Genomic DNA, 18,781 nt, shown 5'->3' on the forward strand with positions numbered 1-18,781 from the left:
TGGAGCATTTCAGTGTTGTTTTTGGTAGCACTGCAACGCTGGCTAGGCTTGAGAGCAAAACAGTGTTAGAAATCATCGTTATGGCTTTGAAGCCTCTATTCTACTAAAATTCTGAATTCAACATGCAACTTTGCAACGCTAGGTCGGAGCGCTGTGGCACTAGACCATTAATAATATTAATATATATATTAATGAAATCCTAAGAACTAAAAACCTTCAGCACAGTCATCTCTCCCCCATTTTGATTGGCTTGCCATAGAAGTAGAGAGGAAAAGGGAGAGGAAGAGGAGAGAAGGAAGAGAGATAAAGTTTATTTTGGTCATTTTCATATGTTGTTTCATTTAGGAAAAATCTTCTAGTCGTTATAAGTAATCCGGATCTTACTTCAGTTTTTAATGATTTTGAGTTTAACAAAATTAGACTATCCTAAATAGATAAAAATGCATTTTTATCTTGATTTATCGTGTTTTATCGTATAACTTTTTGTATACGATAGATACAGACTTTATGAATATTTTGACTGTAATATTATTTAATTTAATTAGTTAAAATGAAAATTATGATTTCTTGAAGCTGTGGATTATTCAGATTTTTCTGGATTTATAAATTTCATCATTTCATATTACATTTTATGAATGAAAGGGAGATTGATACTGCACATATGAAATAAATGTAGTATATACATATGAGCAAAGAATATTGGTTGTTAACAATATAATTAATTCGGATCGATAGTTAAAATATAATATCCTACGCAAGAGGGTTGGTTGGTGGGTTTTTTTTTAAATATAGTTTGTGGTGTTATCCTAGTTGTAGATTATAATTAATGTCTGATTATGCCAATGGGCAGAGGGTGACTAATCTTAATAATTTATTATTGAAATCCACCTATATTAATAATAATCATAAAGATAATTATAATAAAGATAATATAATGATGTAATAAATATAGTTGAAAGAATAAAAATATCATATTAAAGCTAGACATCTTGCCTTATTAAATCATATACTAATGCAATTCATACATTGATAGCATTGATAATATTGATGGCATTGATAGCATTCATGTTATTGATAGCATTGATAGATATATAGAGAAGTGTGTACATTATGTACTGAATTTATATAATGAATAATTAATAATATGCACAAGACTAATGACATTGACACATATATGTTCATCATATAATATTTATTTGTTGATCAATGGTTTATTGATTACACATTTTTACACCTATTATTGATTTATAGATTTAAGCGTGTTGATTCTCACTTTTCATTATTGATTATATTGAATTGTACATGATTGAGTATTGTTAATATTGAGCATTACAGATTCTATTGATTGAGATGAGTATGCATATTAATTTCTTAAATCCTATTGTTGCGGGCTTGAATATACGCGGCGATAAAATTTTAACTATACATCTTAGCTTTGCACGGATATCCATCTCACACACAAAAAATACAAGATTTTTCACTTGAAAAACACTTAAAAAAGGGGAAAACCACGAGGCCTGGCCTAATTGAAAATGATTCCACTAGAATTTGAGTCGGTTACAATGGGCCGACTCGCCTCCGAGGGCGATCAGATTACAAATAACAACTGTACGATAGAAGTTCAGGTGTCAGGTGATGGTCTGGCAGAACTTTAGTTCTCAAGTGGTGGTCTGACAGAATTCTGGTTCTTTGGTGATGATCCGGCGAAGGTGAGGATCTCAGGTGGAGATCTAGTGAAGGTGAAGGCCTCTAACGGTGGTCTGGTGAAGGTGAGGGCCTCTAGCGAAGGTGAAGCCCTATGACGGTGGTCTGGCGAAGGTGAGGGCCTCTAGTGAAGGTGAGGGCCTCTAGTGAAGGTGATGGCCTCTAACGAAGGTGAGGGCCTCAGGTGGTGGTCTGGCGAGGCTCCGGCGGTGGTCCGATGAGGCTCCGGTGGTGGTCCGGCGAGGCTCCGGTGGTGGTTCAGTGAGAGTCCGGCGAGGTTTCGGCGGTGGTCAGGCGAGGGTGAGGGCCTCATGTGGTGGTCTGGCGAGGCTTCGGCGGTAGTCCGGCGGTAGTCGAGGAGGAGCTTCTTCATTCTCTTCTCTTCTTGCTTGGGTCCCTTTTCAAGAGAAATGAGGAGTCTATTTATAGATTTTTGGAGTGGCATGGTCTGTAAATTGGTGAGAGATCAAGGGTAAATGGGGAGTGGTTGGATGGACGGTCGAGATTGAATCCCTTGATCATGGACCGTTCGTCAGGCATTTGGAGGCCTTAATGATTTTGGAATTTAGTGATCTTGGGCTCGTTGGATTTGTCTCGTCGAGCGGCTCGATTCGACTATAAGTTCGTCATATTTGGAAACCTTTTGGTAACTCAAACAGTGGTACGAAGCTTCCAACATCGCTTCGGGTCCTTGATTTGGGCTCATTTGGGCTCGTATTGAGTCGAATTTGGTCTCGTTAGGATCATATTTCCGAGACGCTCAGTTTGACTGTGAGTTTACTGAAATCGAAGTTCAGATGATCCCGATTTTAATTTTTGAAGTTTCCGGCTTGGTTTTGCGTCAAGATTCGTGCCCGATCAAGATAATTTTTTGATGTCATATCACCTGTATTGAAAGCTTTAGTGAGTTTTGGGTTTTTGTTTGGCTTTGTAAGCTAATTATGTGTTTTTTTTTTTTAATTTCAAGTTAAGGAAGGGGTCAGGGCCATGTGGACTGAGATTGATTGAGATCTTTAGGTTCTCCATTTGATTTTGTTTCATTTCTTTTATATTTTTGTAGTTATGAGCTTTTGATAGGTCAATGATTGTTAGTGATCTCCTAGTCATTAATATAATGAAATATTTCAATGTGTATGATTGAATTGCTTTGGTTGGATATTGAATTCTTTCAAATTTGATTCTAGTGCATTATAATATTTCCCTTTTTATGCTTATTTATGCAAATAATCCCATGAGTTATTGAATGGCTACGTGTATATATATGATATATCTATAGCTAAATCTAATTTTTTTCATTGAGCATCTCATTATAAAATCGAGAAATAAAATTTTTAAAGACTTACTCTACTATTGCCTCATTCACAACAGTGCCTATGAATTCTTTAGAGGCCTTTGCACATTATCAAATTGGGTAATAAACATTCTATTAAACTTGGCAAATGAGGTAACCATGCAAAGTGGAAATGAGAGAACTACTATAGAGGCAATTCTCTGATAGTAGTAAATAATTATCCAAATTTCAAAGCATCGTTGATTAGGGGTGTCAATTTCGGGTCAAGGGTCGGGTTCGGATTGAATTCGGAACTGACCCGACAGTACTACTCGGGTCAACCCGAACCCAACCCGTTTTTAAAAAAGGTCAGGTTTTCGGACCCAAACCTGACCCAATTCGAGTCCGGGTCAACCCGACCCGACACGAATGACCCGAGGTTGACCCAAAATTGCTAGTTTCAAGTAAAAAATTGGGTCAATCTTCAATTTTTGGGTAAAAAACGGGTCAATCTCAGGTTTTAGGATCAAAAACAAGTTTTCGTGTCAATTTCGGGTTGTTGGGTCAACCCGAATCCAACCCGATTTTAGAAACGGGTCGATTTATTGAACCCGAACCGGACCCGCTTCGGGTCCGGGTTGACCCTAACCCGAATTTTTCCGGATCGTATTTCGGGTCGTGTCAAAAATTGACACCCCTATCGTTGATATCATGTAACGAAATTGTGAATTCAAAATAAGTGACATGGCCTTCAGGATCCATATTCCACTTTACAAATCTAGGTGAGAAATTTTAAGCTCTGTTGGAGTCATCCCTTTGCAATCTTCCTTGAGATAGAATTTTTTTCAACTGCGATTTTTTCTTCTCCACCCTAGAAGTGACCATTGAAATTCACTCCAGTGCTCCCTCAATCATTCATATCAGATTCTCTTTAAATTCTGCAAGATGCGTTGTAGTGATGAATATTTGATTATTCTCCATGGTCACAAAGGTTTTGTTTGGGACGGTTTTTTTACTGCTTCTTAAAGCAGCTTTCTAGTAAAAAAGTATTTTCTTTACTAAAAAACTTCTTTAAGCAGTAAGAAAGCCGTCTCAAGCTTCATTTGGTATGACTTTTTTATTGCTTCTTAAAACTGCGTTTTAGTAAAAAAATTAAATTTTTTGTACTAAAATTCTATTTTAAGAAGCAAAAAAAAAAAATCGTCCCAAATGAAACCAAAATCTTTTTTTTGTTGTTGCTTTGCTTTTCTAAGTAATCATCTTTTGGCTTTTGATATTCTCTATATTCATTGTAACTTTTAGGATATTAGACCCATAATCATCCATGAATCACACCCAAACTTTACTAAGAACTTTGTGCAAAAAGAGAGCTATGAAATCGAAAGAGAAGGAGAGAATTATGTAGTGAGAATATGTGAGATTTCCATAAAATCAATCTGCATATAGAACTTTTCCAAACAACTATTGAAAATAGAATTATGAAAAGCTTAAAGAAAAAAAGTTTTTTATTTGAATGTTGATTTGAAGATTTGTGTCAAGATTTATACAAAATTTTCTAAGTTTACTGAAAATGATCTTTCAAGCTTTTTGATTCGGCAAAAAAATATCTAAATACTAAGAAAATAGACCAGCACATGTGGGCACGATTTTCTTTTATATAGATTTTTTTTTTGTTTTTTATTAAATGAAATGCATAATTGTAATTAAGTAATTCTATGAATGCGATTATCACTCACTATAAAATATTCAAATCTTGCAATAAGTAAATTGAGAGGCTTTGTTTTATAATGCATCATAAGCCCTTTTTTTTAAATTTCTTAATTTAAAATAAATATTCATCATATCAATTTAATTGATCATTAATAAGGCCTCTTCACTAGTGGTGTCAAAACATGACCCGACCCGAAACTTGACATGGATTGGACCCGATTTGAAAAATTTCGGGTTCGGGTCAATCCGTTTGTCATATGGGTCAGGTTCAGATTTGAGATTCTTACCCGTTTCTAAAATCGGGGCGGGTTCAGGTTGACCTGGCAACCCCAAATCAACCCGGTTTTAACCCGCGAGCCATATATCCGTGCTGGTGAGTTGGTCCGGAGTTCGGTTCTGATCCAGCTTCTGGCACAGCCACACCGTCCCGCGTCCGGTGTCCCTCTTGGGTCTGCGTCCCAATATTCTGGTGTCCCTCTCGAGTCTGCGTCCCAATATTCCAGTGTCTCGCTCGACTGCTTGGGTTCGCGTCCGATGTTTTGTGTCATGCCCAATAACAACAAAATTAGTCCAATCTAAGCCCAAATAGGCTCAAATCAATGGACCAAAGCATATTTGAAATCTTAAAAGCATTAATTGAATAGCCAAATGATATCCAAATATAGTATGCTTATAATCGAATCGAGCTGCTCAACAAGAGAAATCCAACTAGCCCAATTTCTCAATTTCGACATTATTAAGGTACTTAAATGTCAAATAAATTATATATGATTGGAGGAATCAATATGAGTCGTCGAATGGAGTGCTTTGGATTCGCTCTTGATCTTCCTCATATTTACGGGGCATGCTACTCATAAAAATATATAAATATGCTCTTGCTCCCTTCATGAAAGGGACATTTGGGTGGAGATTAGAGAGTACTTTGAGGCTTCAAAACTCTTGAGCTCTAACCAAACACCACTGCATGTGAACTTCTATCAGCCAATCGAACCACCGTACGGCTGCTTGACCATAGCCGAACCTCTGCCCAGTTGTCGACCTCCGCGTGGTCATCGACCGCCACCAAACCACCGCCCGGCTACTAACCACCGCCGACCCTTCGCTTGGTTGCCATCAGATCTCTACTTGTCCGCCATCACCAACTGCATCTTCTCCCAATCATTGTTATCGTACACCCAACTTTCGTCGTCTAACCATGATCATTAAAACCTCCCGCGTGTACCTACACAAAGTTTGATAAACTCTGCAAAGTGTTGTAATTTCACAGTCTCCAAGTTAATGGACCAGTCAAGTTTTGTAACTCACTCAAATATTATAGAATCTTCTCATCTCAGCAAGGCCCCATGGGTTTTCCCTATTTAAGTTTTCCAAGTAAAAATTTTTGATGATTCCGCACTCTCTCAACTATTTATTTGTGTGTTGGATATCTGCCCATCTCAAGGATTAAATATTCTATACTAGCTCGCAAACTTTAAAACAAATGGTGAAGCTATAAAGGCTTTTACACAATATGACCAATTGTAAAGAGCCAATCATGGTATATATCCTACATATCATCTTCATTTTGTAGAGAATACTATGAAGATTAAGGAGAGTATTTTAATATGAAGAGATAATGTGAACCTTATTTGAAACAACACAATCTTACATAAATTTAGATACTATAGTAGTCTTTTTTTTTTTTTCAAAATATAATTTATAATGTATATAAATTTTATCCAATATGAAAGTTAACCCCCATTTATATACTTTCAAAAGTTGAAATCTCCTATCATAACCCATTTACATAATGTTAGAGGTTGAAATATCCCATCATAAGATATCAAATTGTACCTCCAACTTCCACTTTTCATTAAGTGACTAGTGAAATAATATCATATATGACTCTGTATAATATATTATATAGGAAAATAAATAATCAATGACCTAATAATTCAAAAAGATTATTTCTCTAAAATCATGAGTTTCAATCACACATGATTTAAAACAATAATAATAAAAATAATAATATGTTATAATTCATATTATTTATATGCAACTTTTTAGGAATAGTTATGATTGATTAATGAATGTGTTTAATCATAATAAGGAGCTTACTAATTTTGAAATAATGCTTGACAACCATGATACATTGTTATTAAAGAGAAATCATGATATGAAGTTTTATACTTTCAAATATTAAATGTTCATTAATTTCTTAGAGAGAGAGAGAGAGAGAGAGAGAGGCAATAAAAAGGAACTTTTATTTTTTACTTTTGAATAAATTTTGGAACTAGAAAGCTGCTTTACATTAAGAAAATTGTCCCAAATGAAGTCAAAGTGACTAAAAAAACAATCAGGGTCATGTTCTTTCGGCGTATTTTTCAAAAAGATACATTCTTTCATTAATGTCTATGAGACAATTCCAACTTTGCAGATCCTTATGATATTTGTTATTTGTGTCCCACTTGTAATAACTAAACCGCAATTAATGCAAAATCTATTCATATTGGCAATAAATTGCAGCCAGAAAAATAGCATATGAAGATTGTACACAATACTACATGCACCTAATTGTCACATAGATCTTAAACAACATTTAGTCTATATCATATTTAAGTCCAAAAGTTATGAGATCAATGGGTTTCTTCAATCTTTCATCAAGCATTGCTTTCTCATTCATTATCACATGTAAACCATTATTCTCTCTCTCTCTCTCTCTCTCTACAAAAATCTACATAACTCCCAATGAATGCAATGACTTTGGTATGCATGATATAGGAAGGGAAAAAAATGAAGAAATCAAACAAGAGATTGAAATAACAAGGAAAAATGGTAAATTTTTCATTTGATTGATACTTCCAATTGTTTGAGAGAAAATATTGCTCGAATATCGAATTAATTTTCATTCGAATCGGAAGAACTCTGACCATGAGAAAATTTTAGCTCGGATCAGGATTTGAGCTAGATGCTATTTTCAAGCCAGCTGAAATTCTAGCTGGCTCGAAATAGATTTGATTCAAATCAAATGAGTTCGAAATCAACTCTAGTTGAGTTCAAAATTCTGCTGTTTAGGTCTCGTCGGGTTTAAGTAAGTCAGTGAAATATCCGTTGGAACTCTTCAGTGATTTTTTCGCCGATATTCTATACCGGCTTCAAATACTCCGTCGGTTTTTGTCGGAAATTCCACCGCTTATTTTCCGGCATAATGGTTGAATACCGCTTATATCGGCGGATAAATATCCCCCGATAAACAACCATTTTCCTATAGTGTGATTGTAATCCATATTTGACACCTATGGAGTACCAGATATTCAATGACATCTTTATTCATGATATTCATTGAAAAAAAAAAAGAGAATATGTTTTGTTGGCTACCATCTTCTAATAGATTATATTTATCTTAGAGAGAGAGAGAGAGAGAGAGAGAGAGAGAGAGAGAGAGAGAGAGGATCATATAAGAAATGTGTTAAAAATATTTGATGTTTGTGGTTGTGAGAAGCATTGCTCTTCATTTTCTCTCTCACAGCTAAGTTGGTGTTGGAATCTAATAACAACAGTTTTTGAGATACAGAAAACTGGGCAACTTAGTACTATTTTATTGACTTAAAATCTCAGTTAACTACTCAATTGACATTGGTGAGCACATTAGGTGAGCATGATATTTGAATACAGTTTATGGGCAAACTACTTCAGCAAATAATACTAATCTGGTAAGAGTTAGATAATCAAAGTGGGTGAAGAAGAACAATGAAATACATAATTCCTAATTCAAGTCATAAGAGTTCCTCAAAATCGATTTATAAACTAATCAGTAAAAGTTAGCAAGCATAGAAGAGCAGATTTATGTTATTGTGAACTTCAAAAGAGGATAGAAACTTTAGTTCAGAGTAAATTCAGATTTTCCTTAGACAGGAATGATTTCAAGCTGTGATCATTACCACTGGTTCGAAGTTTTTTGTGGATAGAAATGGAAGAAGTAGAAAACAAGTGAGGGAAGTTGGTGAGTCTTGAGAGTCGGTTGAAAATTATATTATCTCGTATAATATCACAATGACATCAAAAAGATTCAATATATGGTTCTTTATTTTCTTTTAAAGGGTTGATAGGACTACCGAAAAGACTACACTTAGAATAAAATATAAAAAGTAGCGTACAATATAACTACTACAGCTTGACACGGACATATAGATTAGCTAGATGATGTATATAGGGGTGCAAACGAGTCGAGTCGAGCTCGAGCTAGGGGTTGTTTGAGTCGAGTTCGACTCTCATATACCGAGCTCGAGCTCGAACTCGAGTCGAGCTCAAAATCCGAGCTCGAGCTCGACTCGTTTCGTTGTCGAGCGGCTCATCGAGCTCAATTCGAGCTCAGAATGTCGTCGCGTACTCGCCTTCGCTGCCGTGCAGACGTCCGTCGTCGGCGAGTACTCGCGGTTTGTCGTCGCGTTTTATGTCAAGGTCGCGTCCAACGACAACGTCGTCCGTCATCACGTCGTTCGCGCGTTCAATCGAGCTCCGAGCTTCGTCGTCGTGTCCAATGACGACGTCGTCCGTCGTCGTCGTCACGCGCTCAATCGAGCTCCGAGCTTCGTCATCGTCATTGTCCATTCCGAGCTTCGTCGTCATCGTCGCGTCCAATCTGTAGTCCTGAGCTTCGTCGTCGTGAGCTCTGAGCTCCGAGCTCAATCTCGTCACGTCCATTCCGAGCTTCGGCGTCGTCATCACGTTCGTTTCTAGCTTTGCCATCGTCGTCGCATCCATTGCGAGTTCCGTCGTCGAGATCTGATCCACCGTCGTCGTCCCGAGCTCTATCTCGTGAATCCCGCCCAGTCGAGCTGCTCGTCGAGCCGACGAGTCGAGTCGGATGCCTGTTCGAGCTCGAGCTCGTTAAGCATTCGAGCTCGAAACTGTGTTCGAGCTCGACTCGCGAGCTCGTTTAGCTCGGCTCGTCGAGCCCGAGTCGGCTCGCGAGCTGACTTGACTCGGTTGCACCCCTAGATGTATACATAGAACCCAATCTACGATGTGGCCTCCTCTTCAGATGAGTTCCATTCTTCAAGAGCGAGTGACTTGGATGAGCCTTCAAAATTTGGTTTATAGGACAAGTCTATGCTAGCAAATTCCTAGGAACAAACCTAGAGTTCCTAGGGAAAAATGTCGAATCCTTGTGAGTGAGGGGCAAGTCCCTTGGATGATGATAGCAATATGTTAAGTACAAGTCGAGCCAATGTAGTCGTAATCATGGGCTTTAGAGGTGTGCACTCCTATAGCTCAACCGGGGATGTTTGCTACGGGCTACAGGCAAGTGGCCTTGATCATGGACAATTGCTATCGTGAGCTAGTTCGATTGAGGTGAGTGATCCTCAGTGCGTGAATATGTTAGGGTGAGACCTTCAAGGGAGGTCACTGAGATGGACTACATTATTGTTTGGTTCTCTCATGACAAGTTCACATGGTGCAATCTCTGTAGAGGAGAGTGGTCGTTTGATCACAAGCAATCTCTGTAGAGTAATATTTTTGTAGGATTCAAAATTCTCTATTAAGCATGTTCTACACATGTTAGTAGATTATGATATCACTCACGTCTCAAGGATATATTTGAATCCTACAAAAATATTACTGAGAAAGAACAAAATGGACCTTACAGGACATCAAAAGCTAATTTACTTTAATCATCAAAAGTTGAACCTAACATAAGTTTTTTTTTTTCCGAACTTTTTTGAGACTCCGAGCGGATTAAATCATAAAAGCACACAAACTATAATATAAACCTCAAACCCAAGACCTCTTGGTTGGAGAAATTATTTTGTATGAACGTTGAACGCAGTTTATTATTTGAAGACCAATCAGAATGCGACACATCAGCAGTACTGAACCGGGTACCGAGCAGTACCGAGCCTTGTACTGAGCCGCGGTACCGAGCACTACCGAGCCTAGTACGGAGCAGGGGGTGACGTGGCTCATTCTGGTTGGTCTCTGAGCGGTGTTCGGCGTCCGCACAGAATAATTTCTCTCTTGGTTGATGGCTTAAGCTTCGAACCACTAAACTAAAATGTACTACATATCCCATATTTTTATACAAATAATATACAAAAATATATATTTCAGCTAAGAAATTGCAGCACATGATAACGACGAAAAGTCTGGCAACAAAAAAAGTAAAATAAAATTGTAGAGAGACAAAAGGGGGGAAGAATCTTCATCACCATGATAAGGGTATACAGATAAGCTAAACTAAACTTTAATTAGCACATACAAAATTTAATAAGCTTCATCTTATTCAGTCTCTATGGAGCATTATTGGACCATGATATACGTACCAGCAAAATTTTTATTCCTCCAGCCACTAGCCAATTTCATGCAATTTTTTAAGGGAGATTTACAAAAATAACACTCAAAACTATCAAATTGAAATATTTCACGTCTAAGTTTTACTATTTAAAAATATAGCACCCAAATTTAAAATAAACTCAAAAATAACATCTCCCGCATTAAAAAAATTAACCTCATCAGCGAGAGCTATCATTCCCGTAGCGTGTGCCATCATAGATGTTGATGCCCTAACTTGCGAGCTTCATGTTGCTCACATGTGATCACCACTGCTGCTTGCCTACCAGCTCGCCGCCACATGCTTGTGAGCTCCGTCGCACCCACCGGTCACATTCCCCGCATGCCTGCGTGCTCCTCTCTACCCCCATTGATGTCATCATCTACGAGATCAGCTAATGCCATTAATGGGTGCTAAATATCATAAATACTAAATTTTAGAGGTGAAATATATACAGTACATAGTGAATTTGCTATGTATGTAAATTCCCCTTTTTGTTAATGAATAAGCATTAATTCAAAATTTTTATCATAATTTTGAAAATTTTATCGACTAAATTAACTGATAACTATCAATTTCATGCACTTGAGAGTAAAATTGTAAACTTTACCTCAAGGACAAAAGTCTTAGGAAACTTTGATTTTCCTAGCTTAAATAGACTGCAGGAAGTTAGCTATAATTTTTATCAGTATGCAATATTTGCAGGAATATAAAGTTAAAAAGTTTGACAAAATACAGTAACAAATGCGAAGTCAAAGAGAAATTAAATTGACAAGATAAATTCTGTGGGGTACAGCCTCTTCCGCTAAATATAATTAGAAAACAACAACGAAATAAATAATGTTTGATAAGAAACTAAGGGGCTGTTTGGTAGCACCCAGGATTTGATTTAAGTAGGATTTCGTAAATTCTGAGGGGCCTAAATCCTGAAAATTGTTTGGCAACATTCATGATAAATCTTATTAAATCCTATGTGACTGTTTGGCTATAGAGTATATTTAACGAGCAGACTTTTCCTCTCGAGCCAATGAATTTCGTAAATCCGGCAAAAAACAGGATTTCGGAAATCCGGGGTTTGGCACGAAAAGGTGGAATTTTCCATCTGTGGCGGCTTTCATTTGCCGTGAGATTTGGTTTTGCATTTTAGCCCGTTTGGCTGGATTTCACTTAAATCCGCCTCAAATCCAGCCTAAATCCTGCTACCAGACAGCCCCTAAATCAAGTCCTACAGCTGTATCCAGTATTCTGAATTCTGGTTTCAGCAGAAATATACATAAAACAACCTATGAAGCTAAATCTAAAATCTTAGAGAATCTTGTGAACCTAATGAAAGACTGATTGCTACAAAATCAATATATATTTCTCAATTATGGTGCCTATTTAGAGCTCTTTTGGTTGCTTGAATTCAGAAAATACATTCTAAAAAATAATGAATTTTGGAGAGTTCACCATTTGATTGGATGTAGTTAGAAATCAATATGAATATCAAACTCTAGGATTTTCAAAATGAGTTCTAAAATATGAGCCCATAGCTCACCATTCTCATCAATATTCACTTGTAATGCACACTTTTGGAGGAAAATTGCAAGAACCAAAGTCAGAGAAGGCAAATAGAAACATATTCAAAATTGACATGATCTAAATTTCTCAAATAATCATGAACAAGTTAGACTAAGGTTTCGTTTGGAACGGTTTTCTTACTGCTTCTTAAAGCAGCTTTCTTAAAAATTTTGTACTAGAAAGCTGCTTTAGCAAGCAGTAAGAATGCCGTCTCAAAAGAAGCCTAAATTAGGATAACAGAACCTAAATTCCTAAACATAGAAGACTACTGTTCAACAGTGGTTAACTACATCAATTTAAAGGACAAAGCAAAACAAGTAAATTTTACTATGCTAGAGATGCTAGGAAGAAAACAACTTGATGAAATGTTTGTAAGAGACGTTAAGATTTGAAAGATTTCAGATGTTCCAGATCCATTTTCCCTTCCAGAGAGCACTGGTTTACATTCAAAACTTACAACATCCTGAGTTTTCTATTAAAACAGGTGCACTAATTATCACATTCATACCAACAAAAAATGAAAAAAAGAAAGTTTTTGATGATTCCAAATGCAAGTACCGAAAAACAAAAAAGTCAAGCTTTACTGGCTCTTTTGCAAAACAGAATCTTTGTCACCGAAGCAGAATCCAAAGACTTAAAGCCTCAGATTTGAAACCAAAAAGACTTCTTTGAAGAAAATATTTTTCCATGAACGGCCTTTGCACAAATTTAACAACAGAGAAAAGGAAAAAAAAAAACATGGCCAGCAAGGGTAGCAATGTTTCTGACCCAGTACCGGCAGCCGCAACAGGAAAACATATAGGGACACTTAGATAAGATCTACCTTGATTCTCAGAAATCCTTCTAACTTCAAGTAATCTTTAAACAGAATGGAATAAGAAAGCTCGGTTCATTCTTCACTTCCTGTTGGAAAAAGAGTCAAAACCCTCCTACCTCCTCTTCCAGACCCAGAATCCATGTCATCTCCATAAGAAGTTGGCAAGGAAGCCATAGTAGGAGGTTGCATCATGGCTATAGAAGAACCCCCTATCCTGTGCAAACCAAGGGGCTGTGCTGCTCCCCTTGCGAACAGCCCATAATCACTAGCTGATCCCAAATGCCTTATTTGTCTCTGATGATAATATTGCTGGTTCTGTACTGAGGCGGCAGCGGCAGCCATGTGTTGATGTTGATGCAGGAGAGGCGGAGCTAAGAACTGCATATAAGTCTCCTGTCCAGATCCGTCACGGCAGAGGAAAGGGTGAGGGATGGGATTACTTGAAAAAAGATGCTCCGTGGCCGCGTCGGCGGCCGACATCGGCGGGCCGGCGGCGGAGGAGCTTAGACCCTGCATGCGCTTGAGGTAAAGACGATATTTTTGGAGATGGCTGGCGACGTTCTCGCGAGTGAGACCGTCAACACTCATGAGCTGCATTATGGTCTTGGGGACGGCGTTCTTGATTCCGAGATGGGCGACTGCGTCGACGAATCGTTTGTGGAGCTGCGGCGTCCAAACCAGCCGCGGCCGTTTCAAGGTGCGAGCTGATTCTTCGCCGGCGTAGCCGGTGGAGACAGATTCAGGAGGGGCGGAGAGGTCCGGAGAATCAAAATCCGGCGGAGGAGGAGGCGGTGGCGCGGAGCTAGGGTTTGGCGTTAAGATATCGAAGGCGAGGGCGAGGTCGGGGGTGATGAGAGACTGGGAGAGGGGCATAAGCTCTTCGGGGCTTGGTAGCTCCTCCTCCCATCGGGGAAACCAGTTGGGTTCTACTTCTTCTCTCATCGTCTTCTGTTTCTTCTTCTATGCCTTTGCTCGTCCTGCTGCTCTTGCTTCTCCCTCTAGTCGATCAATATGGGCTTTGAGGTATGTTGGTATCGTGAGGAAGACGAAAAGGGAACAGAAAAAGGTATAAAGGAAGGAAATTTGGAGAGGGGAACGGAGCAAGAGGGGTGCAGAGAAGAAGGCGGTAAGTGAAGGAGAAGCAGAATGGTGAAGGAGGAGAGGTTCGAGGTGGATCTTCCTCGTTGTTTCATATTAAGAAAAAAAATTAAGCATGACTCTTCTTATCTTTCCAATAATTAAAAGAAATTTATACCCTTAAGTCTCATTATTTTCTTCTTTTTAATGCATATACTTAGGTCTCACATGGGTGGGATCACGTCAAAATGTTGAAGTTTGTGCTTATTTTGTAGATGATTATTCTAATAATTTAATGTTTATTATAAAATTAAAAAAAAAATTAAGCTCATTATTTATAGTAAACTTTTAAATTAATTTGTTTAATTTCTCAATGGGGTGACAATTGAACTATTTTCTTCAAAGAAATCCGAGTTGATTTGATAGTTCACTCGTGAAACTGATGGTTCTCACTGATTCCTATTAGTTTGCTGTAGCGAGATGTTCTTAAGATTGATCAGGTCGGTCATATGATCAGTCCATTCATTAAACCAGATAGTTCGACCCAGTTTTAAATCCATGCATTCAACAAACAAATTTAAAAATCAAAATCAAAGTTCCTATAAAGATTTCAGTTCTAAAATTCGAGAGTAACTTCCAGCATTAATTCTCAGGGGCCATTTCTTAGAAAGCTCATGAACAAAAAAAATCCAGATATTCATGTATACTTTATATCAAGACGGTTTTTTTTTTTATGCATATCCTTCCTACCACTATTTTTTTTTTCCAAAAGCTAAATGCCTTAGTCAACTAAATGAGAAGCCACTTCAACTCAAAGCTTAAATTAAATAGGAATTAATCATACTTTTCTTAATTGTCTTGCTTTCAATCAAGAAGCATCTAAAGATAGTTCCACAGCACTTGTCATCATCATGCAAGTAGAAAGTTGAAAATAGATATTGAAAAATAATACTAACTCTATAGTTATACTCTCTCTCTCTCTCTCTCTCTCTCTCTCTCTCTCTATGTGTAAATATATATAAATAATTTGTAATCCTTGGTGAACAATCTTTCAATGAGGCAATTTTGCTTTCTAGTGCAAGTGGAAGGTCCACTACAATATATTTTTAATGTAAAGTGTGAGTTAGTTCACATCCATGACCTCCTTCTTGTAGAGTATCACTTGCTTTAGAGTCTTATATCCTTGTAAGTTTGCATAGTAGAATCTTTCTTGAGTTTGTTGTTGTCCATCACCTAACCAACAACAACATAATGGGCACAATTATGTGATGAGACCATTTGATGATTTTTTTTTTTCTTTCTCTTTCTTAAGTCATACATGCATGCACTATGGTGGTGATAGGGTTTTAAAAATATCATGAAATCTTATATGGCATGCATTGATGCATAAAATGATAAAATATTTCAGTCATGTAGATGCATGCAATCTAAGAACATTGATATGTTTTATTTTATGTGCTGGTTTGTTTGACAGTGTAGATGCATCTATATTTATTTAGGCTAGATTAATCAAGTCATTAAGAGAGTTTTTGAATTGGGCTGAACACATTACTAATTTTGAACTTGTTTGAAATGCCCACAACTGAAAAGTTATCAAATTTGATGTGATAAATTGTTCGTTTTGAAATTTCTCAGTTTTGTGATGTAACTTTTGCTCTTATAATTGGGCTTTTAGCTTGATTATCTTGATTACACAATGTGTTATATTGATCGCTTTCAAAAAAAAAGAAAAAAAAGAAGAATAATTCTAACTATATTAGTATAAGATAAAAGAATAGAAGTTTTAATTGTATCAAGATAAAAGGCTTTTCAAAAGTTCAATTTAAAGAAAAATTTGTTGTTAATTGTGAGCTATTATGGAGATGCTATGAAGCATTCACATCAAATTTGTTAATGAAAGCTCTATTATTTTTGTTAATAATAAAGGGAACAATAGAAACTAATATATAATATTTTTTATGATAATTTAAAGAAAACATTTAGAAGACTAGTAGAATGAAAATAGCTAAGAGAAGAAGAAGAAGACATTGTGGTAGATAAAAAAACAAAAGTTATTCTTCAATTGAAGAAAATCTAGCTAGAGAGGAGAGGTCATAAGAAGAAATTAAGTTATAGAGAGATCTGAGATACTATGAAGAAAAAAAATATATATTTTTATTTTAAGTATTTTTTATGAATTAAATATGGGACGACTTTGATATATTAGAAAGATCAATACACATATATATCATCAAAGGTTTGAATATAATCCTTCTTGTTAATATTAGCAATCTATGAAAAAAAAAAGTAATATTTTTATCATCATTTGAATTTCATTTACTTTTAGCTATTTACTTTTAGCTTATGGGCAAGCTCGTTAAGAAGCTTAATTAAGGCTTGATGATATGCTCATTTTTTACTTGATTATAAATTTATTTTGTATGGGAGTTTTGCTCTTTTATATATTGGATTATTTTATTCATAAACATAAGTTACTTCTTTATGCTCATTAAAATACTTGTTTATCTAGAAGTTCTTCCCATTAAAATCTTGTTGGTAAGCTCAATATACATATATATTAATAATTAAGCTTGACAAGACTTGTTTATTTAACTTGATAGTATTGCTCGTTAATATGCATGACAAGGCTCGAGAGGGTAAAGAGATGGATGAGAAGTGATCCATACCATTAATAGAAGGCAATGCCATTAAAGTCATTGCAAAGAATCCCTAAACCTTTCAAAGGTTATCCAAAAAACAAAAAAAGAGCTCATTTAGAAAGAATCATTGAGATTTTGATGTTTACATTCAATGAGAACAAAATCACATGAATTTGAATCCAAATGAGAAATCAAGCATTCATAAGTATACTAAAAATTTTCTTGAGGCTATTTAATAGGTTCAACATCTTCAAAACTTTGAATGCTTATAATCTAAATGAGCATATTAACATGATGAAAATGTCAAGTTTAATATTGTAAAATTTTGAGTTCATAAAGGCATTGAGATGTCCAAGAGGTATTAAATGATGAAGGGCAACTTATACGGAGTGTTCAAATGGGAGTCTATGATTCTTGCAGAAATAATCATGATGACACCTCCAAAAATATATGAATTAGCCATGTTTATACACATTTGAGGAGGAAATTTGGTGAAGCGAATTTTCAACCTTAGAGTATAAAGGCTTTCGTCTGAGTATATCTAAAATAGAACACATGGAGTGTAATTTTAGTAGTGAGGGGATTACGACTTTGGATGATCAAGTCATTAATAAAAGTACATGTTTTAGATTTCTCGGATCTATTATTCAAAGTGAAGATGAAATAGATGGGGATATTATTAATAGAATTAAAGTTGGATGATTGAAGTGGATGAATGCATAAGACTTGTTGTGTGATACCAAAGTACCCTCAAACTAGAGAGAAAATTATATAAGATGGTGATGAGATTTATGATATTTTATGGCGTAAAATGTCGGCCACTAAAAGAGAAGCATAAAATTAAGATAAGTGTTACAGAGATGAGGATGCTTTAGTGGTTAATGTGAAATTAATATATATGTGAAAATATTAGAGTAGCTTTAGTGGTAGATAAGATTAGAGAGAGTCACCTTAGATAGTTTGATAGTTTGGTCACATAAAAATCCATCTTTCCGATGACCCAATTAGGATAGTAGGTGTGAAGAAAAAAGGTTCATATGGCTGACCTCATATAGTTAGATAAATACTTGTTGTTGTTATTGTAGTCAAGGTTATTAAAATCGGACCAGACCGACTGGTTCAACCGCGAATCGGCTAGTCGATTTGGTCAATCCGCATCAAAGCGCTCAATAATTGCTTAGACCAGTTGTCGAATCGCCTGCGGTTCTCTGAAACCGGTTGGTTTAAGCATGAGTTTTTTTTTCAGCCATTAGATAATGATCATACATTTCAGATAAAAAAAACCTAAACTCTTAATCTCATAAGCAACCCTGAGCAAACCCTCATTTCATTCATTCTAACTTTCAGAGTTCTTCGCTCGGCTTCGTTGTTCCTTCTCTACTCGGCTTCGTTCTCCCTTCTCCACTTGGCTTCGTTCCTCTTCGCATGGGCATTAGACATTTTTCCTTGAGTAAATCGTTCATTCGGTGAAGCTCCTCTAGTTACAAGTCTGCCTTTCGGTCTGTTTCTTTCTTTCCGCTTGGAGCACGACCCAATGTAGATGTTGAGCTCAACTCATCAATGTCAAACACACAATGGAGGCTCAATAAGTATGCATGCATCCCCCAATGCAATGTGATAATAATGAATTAGATGATTTCTGCATCCTATGCGAGAATTGGGAGCGGCGGGATCAGCCAACCACCTTATTGGGG

The 18,781-nt window shown here is 36.5% G+C and overlaps 1 protein-coding gene across 2 annotated transcripts; it reads right to left on the reverse strand.

The window, feature by feature from the left end:
• Nucleotides 1–10,833: 10,833 nt before the first annotated feature.
• On the reverse strand, nucleotides 10,834–14,554 carry LOC110094095 (transcription factor MYBC1). Of its 2 annotated transcripts, none has more exons than XR_002302823.2 (2): nucleotides 13,378–14,554; nucleotides 10,834–11,376 (listed from the first exon to the last, which is right to left on the reverse strand). XR_002302823.2 is itself a non-coding variant. In XM_020819248.2 (2 exons), the coding sequence occupies exons 1-2, from the start codon at nucleotides 14,311–14,313 to the stop codon at nucleotides 11,324–11,326; spliced, it is 879 nt and encodes a 292-aa protein (XP_020674907.1). In that variant the 5' UTR covers nucleotides 14,314–14,554; the 3' UTR covers nucleotides 10,834–11,323. The 2 variants fall into 2 exon arrangements, 1 of the variants encoding a protein (XP_020674907.1); XM_020819248.2 differs by having other exon boundaries at nucleotides 13,488–14,554.
• Between the last annotated feature and the right edge of the window lie 4,227 nt (nucleotides 14,555–18,781).

Source organism: Dendrobium catenatum, unplaced genomic scaffold, assembly GCF_001605985.2.
Source record: "Dendrobium catenatum unplaced genomic scaffold, ASM160598v2 fragScaff_scaffold_621, whole genome shotgun sequence".
Classification (NCBI taxonomy): Eukaryota; Viridiplantae; Streptophyta; class Magnoliopsida; order Asparagales; family Orchidaceae; genus Dendrobium; species Dendrobium catenatum.

Coding starts and splice junctions, on each gene's coding strand:
- LOC110094095 (XM_020819248.2), bottom strand. CDS start 14,313: ATGAGAGAAGAAGTAGAACCCAACTGGTTTCCCCGATGGGAGGAGGAG. Junction 11,377..13,487: donor TTCTGGGTCTGGAAGAGGAG/GTAGGAGGGTTT, acceptor CTGATCTCGTAG/ATGATGACATCAATGGGGGT.